The sequence below is a fragment of the Oryx dammah genome, unplaced genomic scaffold, assembly GCF_014754425.2.
Source record: "Oryx dammah isolate SB20612 unplaced genomic scaffold, SCBI_Odam_1.1 HiC_scaffold_11, whole genome shotgun sequence".
In the NCBI taxonomy this organism is placed as follows: domain Eukaryota; kingdom Metazoa; phylum Chordata; class Mammalia; order Artiodactyla; family Bovidae; genus Oryx; species Oryx dammah.
The window spans coordinates 43,521,243-43,531,710 of NW_024070195.1; the positions used below are offsets into that span (position 1 = coordinate 43,521,243).

The 10,468-nt window shown below is 51.9% G+C and overlaps 1 protein-coding gene across 1 annotated transcript; it reads left to right on the forward strand.

Annotated features, from left to right (window-relative positions):
* The first annotated feature begins 1,012 nt into the window (after positions 1 to 1,012).
* On the forward strand, positions 1,013 to 8,725 carry TAP2 (transporter 2, ATP binding cassette subfamily B member). Its single transcript, XM_040249162.1, has 12 exons — positions 1,013 to 1,168; positions 1,559 to 2,056; positions 2,146 to 2,260; positions 3,022 to 3,152; positions 3,397 to 3,602; positions 4,055 to 4,252; positions 4,699 to 4,827; positions 6,837 to 7,025; positions 7,138 to 7,311; positions 7,461 to 7,620; positions 7,854 to 7,990; positions 8,214 to 8,725. Exons 2-12 carry the CDS (start codon positions 1,567 to 1,569, stop codon positions 8,442 to 8,444), a joined length of 2,160 nt encoding a protein of 719 aa, XP_040105096.1. The 5' UTR covers positions 1,013 to 1,168; positions 1,559 to 1,566; the 3' UTR covers positions 8,445 to 8,725.
* The last annotated feature ends 1,743 nt before the right edge of the window (positions 8,726 to 10,468 follow it).

The window sequence follows — 10,468 nt, forward strand, 5'->3', positions numbered from 1 at the left end:
ATGTGGGGTGAGCGCCTTCTCAGGTAAGAATTTGCAGGTGGAAACTCACACAGGTCCTGGTGAGAGTGGAGGGGCTGTCTATTTCGCAGAAGTCCTGCTTGTTTCTCACTTGGTCTCTGCTCTGTTTTTTTAAACCCCAAGATCCCACAACTGGAACTTGGATGGGGTAAAGAGGGCTATTCTCAAAACAGGATCATTTCAGCTCAGTTCAGTTCAGTCACCCAGTCGTGTCTGATTCTTGTGACCCATGAACCGCAGCACGCCAGGCCTCCCTGTGCATCACCAACTCCCAGAGCTTACTCAAACTCATGTCCATCGAGTCAATGATGCCATCCAACCATTTCATCCTCTGTCGTCCCCTTCTCCTCCCGCCTTCAATCTTTCCCAGCATCAGGGTCTTTCCCAATGAGTCAGCTCTTCACATCAGGTGGCCAAAGTATTGGAGTTTCAGCTTCAGCATCAGTCCTTCCAATGACTATTCAGGGCTGATCTCCTTCAGAATGGACTGGCTGGATCTCCTTGCAGTCCAAGGGACTCTCAAGAGTCTTCTCCAACACCACAGTTTTTAAAAGCATCCATTCTTCTGCGCTCAGCTTTCTTTATGGTCCAACTCTCACATTCATACATGACTACTGGAAAAAACCATATTTTGAACTAGACGGACCTTTGTTGGCAAAGTATTGTGTCTGCTTTTTAATATACTATCTAGGTTGGTCATAGCTTTTCTTCCAAGGAGCAAAAGTCTTAATTTCATGGGTGCGGTCACCTCAGAGCGGAGGTAAGAAAATCCAGCGGTTCTTCAATTGCAAAGCATCCCAATTCTTGAAACAGCGTCATCTTACTTAATGGCAGTTTTAAGAAGTGCAGGAGTTTCCTACGACAGAGTACATGTGGCTGAGGGTGGTAGATTCGTCCTGGCACGCGGAGCCGGCCTCGGGCACCGGTCCGCGTCCAGCAGGTGTCGCGCGCCCCCGGCCGGCTGCCAGGCGCACAACCAGGCAGCGGCTGCCGAGGCGGAAGCGAAAGCAAAAGCGAAAGCCCAGGAGCCTGGCCGCCCGCGGCTGGGGGAGCCTCGCCCGCCAAGAGGCGAGACGGAGCGGAGGCCGCGCGAGGGGATCTCAGAGCTCAGCCCTCGGCACGCCAGCAAAGAGCCCGGGATCCGCCACTGGTGAGCTTGTGCGCATGTAAACCTGGAACGCTGACACAGGCGCAGCCCGCCCGGCACGCGCGCTGCGCCCCCGCCTCCCGCCCCTTTGGACCGGGGGCCTGGGGAGCGCGGCGGGCATCGCCTGGCCCCTGGGAACTCGGCGGCGGCTGGCGGGGCCGGGGTGTGCGGAGGGGGTCACGGGACGTGTTTTAGAGGACGAGGCTGCCTCTGTCAGGCCGAATGCCTTGGGTCCTAGGCGGGGGTGCTGGTGAGACGGGGTACCCAGCGCATCTTTCAGGGCAGCACAGGGTTTAAAAAAAAAGTGGGGGGAGGAAGCCAGCGGACGCTTGGGCAGAGTGGGAGTGGGGACAGGGGCTGGAAGCCACCTCTGTCCTTCTCTTCTACTCCTAGATCTCGCCATGCGGTGCCCGGACCTGAGACCCTGGGCCTCCCTGCTGCTGGCGGACTTGGCCTTGCTCTGGCTGCTGCAGGGTCCCCTGGGGGCCCTGCTTCCCCGCGGGCTTCCCGGCCTGTGGCTGGAGGGCGTCTTGCGACTCGGTGGACTTTGGGGGCTGCTGAGGCTGGGAGGGCTGCTGGGGTGTGTGGAAGCGCAGCTGCCCCTCCTCTGCCTGGTGACCCCCCTGTTTCTCTCCCTGAGGGCTCTGGTCCCGGGGGCCTTGAGCGCCCCTCCAGTCAGAGTGGCTGCAGCCACCTGGGCCTGGCTGCTGCTGGGGTACTGGGCAGTGGGGCTGAGCAGGGCCCTATGGGCCGTGCTGAGCCCTCCAGGAGCCAAGGCGGAGGGGCAGGGCCAGGAGAACAGAGTCTTGATGTGGAGGCTGCTGAAGCTCTCCTGGCCTGACCTGCCTTTCCTGGTTGCGGCCTTCTCCTTCCTCTCTCTGGCCGTGTTGGGTGAGTGGGGAGAGGGCGCAGGGACTTGGAGGTTGGGAGGAGGCCCTTTAGCAGCTGCACTCTGACTGCCGTCCTCCTACCTGCTGCAGGGGAGACCGTGATCCCTTACTATTCTGGCCGTGTGATTGACATCCTGGGGGGCGACTTTGATCCGGATGCCTTCGCCAGTGCTATCTTCTTCATGAGTCTCTTCTCTGTTGGGAGGTAGGTGATGAGCGGTTTGTTAGCCCCCAGTTTTTACAGGGGACCACACTCTCCTGTTTTCAATCCCCTTTGTGCACAAAGCACAAAATTCTTAAACGAACAAAAGCCTGTATGAGTTCATTCACCGTCTATGTCAAGCATCCATCCATTTACTCCTTCATTCGCTGCCTGGCTCCAACATCTTCAAAGTTTATATTGCTTATTATAGTTCAGATACAAATGAGTATAGTACAGTAGGTGTTTGTGTGTCGAATGGAATGTCTCTCAGTTGCCTGTGAGCACTTTTATCTCCATGAAGTTCCATTTATCTTTTCTGACTCTGACCTCCCAGCTCATGTTTGTTTCCATAGTTAGCCTATTGTCAGGGGGGACATGTTTGTTCATCCTGACCCTTCTTCCCTAACTCATCTTGTCAGTTTTGGAAGCTGTTACTCTGAGCCTTGTCACCTTTCTTTCCAGCATCTCTACTCTTTCCCACTGTATTTACTTTCCCTTTTGTTTTTCAACACAGCCAGGAATCTGCTGTCTACAAACTAACTAACTACTTGGTAGGGGTTGGGACTAGGATGAGGTTCACTGGGTCCTCTTTTTTCCTTCCTCTGTTGATTCCTGTCCCTCATGTCTCTTATTTCTCTTCTTCTCTCTTCATATACTACCTCCAACTTTGTACTTCTTTTCCTTCTGTGCTTTTTCTTCTCCTTCCCTCCCCCTTCCTCTCTGCATCTCTCTCCCATTCATCCTCCAACCCTCTTTCCCCACAGCTCACTGTGTGCAGGCTGCCGAGGAAGCATCTTCGTCTTTACCATGTCCAGAATCAACCTGCGGATCCGGGAGATGCTTTTCTCTTCCCTCCTGCGCCAGGACCTCCCTTTCTTCCAAGAGACTAAGACAGGTAAGGCCTGGGGTGCAGGTCTGGGGTCCCCCTGCATGTTCTTTGCCCACCTGCTGCCGCCTACCTGCACCCAGCTGGTCCTGCCTGCATCCTTGGTGCGAGGGCCGGGAGCTGTTTTTCTCTTTGGGGACCTGTCTCTCTGCAAGGAGGGAGGGCTCAATGAGATGATCGGGAGGTCAGAAGGGAGTTTCTGGGGGTTCTGCATTACAACACGTGGTTTCCTTGCCTGCTCTGTCCTGCCCAGGGGAGCTGAATTCCCGGCTGAGCTCGGATACCAAACTGATGAGTTCTTGGCTTCCTTATAACACCAATGTGCTGTCTCGAAGCCTGGTGAAAGTGCTGGGACTTTATAGCTTCATGCTCAGCCTGTCACCTCAACTCACCTTCCTGTCTCTGTTCGAGGTGCCTCTCATGATAGTGGCTGAAAAGGTGTACAATGCCCGCCATCAGGTATGTGCAGATGCTGGGGAATCCCCAGGGAAGACGTCATCCCAGGGACTTTATGCAAACGTGTGTGTTTTTAAGAGAGGAGTGAGGGGAGAGGGAGAGATTTTCAGATGTTGATTGTGGTTCCCTGTGCTATACAGTTAATCCTTGTTGCCTCTCTACTTTGTGTCAGTGATTTATATCTGTTAATCTCAAACTCCAAATGTATTCCCTTCTCCACCTTTGGTAACCATAAGGTTTTTTTCTTTTTTTTTTTATGTCTGTGAGTCTGTTTCTGTTTTGTGTATAGATTCACTTGTATTTTTTTTTTTTTAGATTGCACATATAAACAATATCATATAATATTTGCCTTTCTCTGTCTTACTTCACTTAGCGTGAAGGGACTGGAGTGGGCTCTGGGGGTTGGCTGTCTTCTGCCAAATTGGCCCGCTCCATCCTTGGCTCCGCTGTTCCAGGCAGTCCTTTGGGAGATCCAGGATGCTGTGGCGAAAGCTGGGCAGGTGGTGCGGGAGTCGGTTGGAGGGCTGCAGACTGTGCGCAGTTTTGGAGCCGAGGAGCAAGAGGTCTGTCGCTATAAGGAGGCCCTTGAACGATGCCGGCAGCTGTGGTGGCGACGGGACCTGGAACAGGCCCTCTATCTGCTCTTAAGGAGGGTGAGGAAGCTGAGGGCTGGAGGAAGGGTGCAGGTGGGGGCTGGTCTTGGGGGTCCCTGGGGTTCCTGATGCCTTCGCCAGTGCTATCTTCTTCATGAGTCTCTTCTCTGTTGGGAGGTAGGTGATGAGCGATTTGTTGGCCCCCAGTTTTCTCAGGGGACCTCACTCTCCTGTTTTCAATCCCCTTTGTGCACGAAGCACAAAATACTTAAACAAAGAAAAGTCTGAGTTTGTTCATTCACCGTTCTGTGTCAAGCATCCATCCATTTACTCCTTCATTCGCCACCTGGCTCCAACATCTTCAAAGTGTATATTACTTATTGTAGTTACAGAGTCGAGTGAATGTAGTATAACAGGTGTTTTTGTGTTGGATGGAATGTCTCGTCGTAGGGGCAGGGAGGCCAAAGAGTGGAAGGTCCTCAGGCTCTCCTTTCTTCTCCCTCCAGATGCTGCACTTGGCGATGAAGGTGCTCTTGCTGAACTGTGCGTTGCAGCAGATCCTGGCTGGGGACCTCACCCGCGGCGGGCTCCTCTCCTTCCTGCTTTACCAGGAGGACGTGGGCAACTATATGCAAGTGAGTCGGGAGCTGTGCGTGCTCTCATTTTCCTCCTTTGGCTTCTATTTGTTCCCCTTAAAAAAACAAACTGAAATAACCCCAACTCATTGTCATTTAAAATTTCAAACTTGGGTTAAAAAAAGAGGAAAACGATAAATCTATAAACATGGACCTCCTTGTACTCAGCATCTGTTTTTTTTGTTTGTTTTTTTTTTTACTTTTTGTTTAACTTTTTAAAGACAACTTTTTACTTTATATGGGTATATAGCCGATTAACAATGTTATGACAATTTCAGGTGTACATCAAAGTGAATCAGTTATATATATATATATATATATATATATATCCATTCTTTTTTAGATTCTTTTCCCATGTAGGTCATTACAGAGTTTTGAGTAGAGTTGCCTGTGCTCTACAGTAGGTCCTTATTAGTTATCTATTTAATATATAATTGTGTGTATATATCAGAGGATATACACTATAGTTCTCTGTGCTATACAATGGGACCTTGTTTTTTATCTCCCAGCATCTAACAGTTATAAACTCATGGCCAATGTTATTTCACCTGTACCACCCACTGACTTCTCCCCACCCATATTACTTTGAATCAGAGCCAAGATATAGTTTCATCTGTAAATATGTATCTCTAAATGTCAACATTACAAATATATAACCACAAAGCCATGATCATACCAAAAAAATTAATAACCTCACCAAATACAGTCAGTGGTCAGATTTCCACATGTTTCATAGAGGTATATATTATATTGATCTCTTTTTTTCTCTCTCATATACATCTGTGGTGGCAACAATCAATAAAGCTTAGTGTCACGATCTATTAAATTATTCAGGGTTGCAAAAATGGTGACACTCTGCCATTCCTTCATTTATTAGCCAGGATGCATCTCTCAGGCGAGATGTCTTCTCATGTGCTGATAAGCTGCCGAGTGGTATAGTTTGATTAGGAAAGGCAGAATGAGTATTATTTAGTTCTTTCCCTATAGACGTGTGCTCAGTTGCTCAGTCCTGTCCGACTCTTTGCAATGCCATGGACTGTAGCCCACCAGGCTCCTCTGTCCATGGGCTATTAAGGCAAGAATCCTGGAGTAGGTTGCCATGCCCTCCTCCGGGGATTCTTCCTGACCAGGAATTGAACCTTTGTCTCCTGCATTGGCAGGCAGATTCTTTACCACTGAGCCTCCTGGGACAACCTCCTTATATAAACCAGTTTTGAAAAGTAATTAGTTTCTGCACCTGGGGTTTTAGTTTATAATTTTTATAAACATCTCTTACGTGTGGAGAGCTGTTTGAGGCAGTCTGGTGGCTGCAAAGATGAGGTGGGCACAGTGCTTGCATTTAAGGAGTCCCTGTCTCACCAGACTAGATAGCTGTGTACAAGTAACACAGCACAGTAGCTGGAAAGGTTCTAGGATGAAGGTGACGCTGGATGGGAGAAGTAAAGAGGTCTCCATCCTTTACATTACAAATTGGAATAATGGGGTATTGTGCCCATTTTAAGTTGAGTCAAATTGCACACATTCCTGATAGTCCAGTGGTTAGGACTCTGTGCTTCCACTGCAGAGTGCATGGGTTTGATCCCTGGTGGGGCAACTAGGGTCCCACTTGCCACCTGGGGCAGCCAAAATTTTTTGTAAAAATCTTTTTTTTTTAGACTCTTATACTAGTTATCTCATATGGAAGACATCTGCCTCATTATTCAGGAAAGTGAGTGTTAGTTGCTCAGTTGTATCTGAGTCTTCAACCTGCCAGGCTCCTCTGTCCATGCAATTTTCCAGGCAAGAATACTGGAGTGGGTTGCCGTTCCTTTCTCCAGTTAAAAAATCTTTTCTAAGAAAGTTTTTTTTTTTTTTTTCTTTTTTTTTTAAATTAAAGGTGGTGATCTTTTTGGGACAAGGAGAGAAGCCCAGCCGGGGTGGAGTGTGGCGGGGCTGGCGTTAGGAGCTGGGAAGCTGGTTCGTGGCGCAGCTGCCTTTGCTTAGCTGAGCCCCGCCCTCCTGTCTTGCAGACCCTGGTGTACATGTTTGGGGACATGCTGAGCAACGTGGGGGCAGCCAAGAAGGTGTTCTGCTACCTGGACCGAAAGCCAGATCTACCTCCACCAGGGACTCTGGCCCCACCCACTCTGCAGGGCAGGGTGACTTTCCAGAACGTGTCCTTTGCGTATCCCAGTCGCCCCGACCAGCCTGCGCTCCAGGTGCCCGATCGGGGAGACTGGGCCCTTGACTCCCTGCGCGGATGATCCGCCTCCAAGGAGAGGGGAGGCCGGGGGAAGGGGCAGGCCTCTGACTCTTCCCCGGCTGTTCTAGGGTCTGACGTTCACCCTGAGTCCTGGGCAGATGACGGCGCTGGTGGGGCCTAACGGGTCTGGGAAGAGCACGGTGGCCGCGCTGCTGCAGAATCTCTACCAGCCCACCGAGGGCCAGGTGCTGCTGGACGGGAAGCCGGTCTCCGAGTATGAGCACCACTACCTGCACCGTCAGGTGGGGAGGACGGAGAAGGGTGGCAGAGGGCAGGGGAGGGGCGTGGGGCGGGAACCCAAGGGTCCGTGGCGAGCGGGGCGGGCGAGGAGGAAGGGCGGGTCGGCGCCGCGTGGGTTTCCGCACAGTCTGCTCCCGTCGCCTCCGCTCAGGTGGTCTTGGTAGGGCAGGAGCCCGTGCTGTTCTCGGGCTCGGTGAGGGACAACATCACCTACGGCCTGGAGGGCTGCAGCGACGAGGAGGTGCTGGCTGCGGCGCGGGCGGCCCGGGCCGAGGAGTTCATCCGCGAGCTGGAGCTCGGGCTCGATACAGGTACCCGCGGCCGCGGCGTCGCCCCCTGCGCCCGCCAACTGCGCGCTGTGGCCTCCCGACCCCCTCGCGGGCCTGTTCGCAGAGAAGCGGCCGCCGCGGAGGTCCCCCCGCCCCGCCCCCGTCCACGGGCGCTCGGCCCCCGGGGCGGTGCCTGTGGAAGTACCAGCCGCGCCGGGGAAGCGGGCGTCGTCCGGGCCCGCCTCTGAGGAGGGCGCGTTTCTCGGTCTCCTCAGAGGTGGGGGAGAAAGGCAGCCAGCTGGCGGTGGGGCAGAAGCAACGTCTGGCCATCGCCCGGGCCCTCGTGCGGGAGCCCCGCGTCCTCATCCTGGATGAAGCCACCAGTGCCCTGGACGTGGAGTGTGAGCAGGCTGTGAGTGCGGGGCGGCGGGACCCCTCCTGCGGCCGGGGCGGGCGGGGACCTCCCCGATCCTCCGAGGCTGCCTGACCCGGGAGCGGGGAGGGCAGCTGACCTTGCTCTTCTGCTCCGTGCTGCCTCCTCGTGGCTCACGCCTCTTCCCCCTAAGCCCCGTGGGCCCCGGGCCTCCAGCCCCTTCTGACCCGGCACCCGGGGCATCGCGATCCTCCCCCTTCAGCTGCAGGACTGGAGAGCGCACGGGGCCCGCACGGTGCTGGTGATCGCCCACAGGCTGCAGACGGTTCAGAGCGCCGACCAGGTCCTGGTGCTGAGGCAGGGGCGGCTGCAGAGCCCCGAGCAGCTCGTGGACGGGCAGGACCTCTACTCCTGGCTGGTGCAGCAGAACCGGAGCGTGGAGACCCCAGACACCCCCGGCCCCGCCCAGGGCCGTCTCAGCGACCCGGAATAGCTCCTGGCTTGGCTTTCCCTGGGGGTGTTCCCCTGGCTGGTTGTTTTTGGAGCTGGATTTAGACCGTGGGTACTTCTGCTGGGGCCGTGGGAGGGCGGGGGACGGGAGACGTGGTATCTGTCTGCATCCAGTTACCTTAGTTCCTTGACGAACAGAGCTTTGCCTGGTGCTGAGTACTGTATTGTGGCATCTTGAATATATTTAAAAGTATTTTTCTTACATAAATAGCATACATTTGTATAGTAAATTTAGACAATAGAGACAGGTAAGGAGGAGAAAAGTACAATTATGCACTGTTTCATGTCCCAGAGATAATCACCATGACTATTTTGCTGGCTGGCTGATCAGTCTTTGGATTGTTCTTTGAGATACATAAATATTCATGAGTTTGCCCTTCCCTATATTTTTCTCAGTTCCCACCAGGGTCTGATATTTTGGGGTCCACTAGGATATGGGGGAGCAGAGCACTGTTAGTTAACAGTTTTAATAAAACTTTGATAACAGCTACTGTGTACAGTGTTTTAATATGTGTAGGAAATATGCGAAGTCTTTTCCATGTATTATCATTTTTAATCCTTATCCTCAACCCGTTGAGGTTGTTTACCCACATACCCATTGTATGCATGAGAAAACTGAGTCTCAAAGAGATTAAAGGACTTTCCCAAGGTTGCACAGTGGTGGAATTGGACTTGGAATCCAGGCCTGACCCAGGGGTCCACACTCTCAACCAATTATATTGCCTCTTGTGTTGTAGTCTACCGTATAATCAAATCTCCCAAAGCTCTTTCACTTCTAGTTGTGAATAGCTCCAAATCCCTTATTTTCTCTCTAATTCCATTGTTACAACTTTCATTCATTGTGTTGTGAAAGTGAAAGTGTTAGTCACTCAGTTCTGTCTGACTCTTTACAACCTCATGGACTGTAGCGCACCAGGCTCCTCTGTCCATGGGATTCTCCAGGCAAGAATACTGCAGTGGGTAGCCATTCCCTTCTCCAGGGGTTTTTCCTGATCCAGGGATCAAACCTGGGTCTCCTGCATCACAGGCAGATTTTTTACCATCTGAGCCACCAGGGAATGACCTCATGTCCAAAGAGGTTCCCCTATCATTGGTTCATCTCTTCCAGACGTTGTTAATGAAGTCATTTTTCTTTCTAGGGGACAAGTAAAGCAGTATCACTCCTGAAAAATCCTTCCTGTGTCCCTACTCTTTTCTGCACTGATATTTCTTCCCCAGAAACACAGCTTATCTAGCCCATTTCTCTCTGCTTTTCCTTTTGGAAAGGAGTTTCCATCCATGACAAACTTCCTGCCCTCCTGATACCTTTGTGCCTCCGTACATGGCGCCCTGCCATTCCCAAAATGGCTGTCCCCGTTAGGCCCTAGTTCTTTAAGATTCACCAGCAGCAGCAGGGTTTAAGTCTCCCAGGAATCCTTCTCTAGTTGTCTCAGAGCTCCTTTCCATGTGCTCCTTCAATTCTCCACCCCCACCATTGACCTCCGTCCTTAAACTAGACCGTGAGCCCCTGCAGGGGAGGCCATCTGTCTTATTAAGCTTTATGTCTACTGCCTGGCACGGGGCTTCATTCAAATTGAATGATAAATAACTGTTTGGGGTAAATGAATAAATCTCCTTCCTCTACTGTCTTCCATCTCAACATTCCTTACACATACAAATCACTGACATTCCAGAGCTGTACATGTCACTGGTTCCTGGAAGGTCTTACATTTGCTATTTTTAAGAAAGTTGAAACTTTCACTTTCCCAGAAGTAGCAGGTACTTTCCAGACTAGCACTGAACTCACCAGAACTTTTGTTGTTTTAGGTTTGTTTCTGCCTGGCAACTGTTGGGATCAGGGTGAGGCCAGAGTAAATGACTTCCTATGCGTGTAAACCTTTACTTCATCTGCGGTTGTCCAGCTGCTCCACACCTGTTATTGCTCAAATTTCACGGAGGGTGAAATAAACATTGGGAGAGAGAGAAAGTGAAAGTGAAAGCGAAAGTCACTCAGTCCTGTCTGACTCT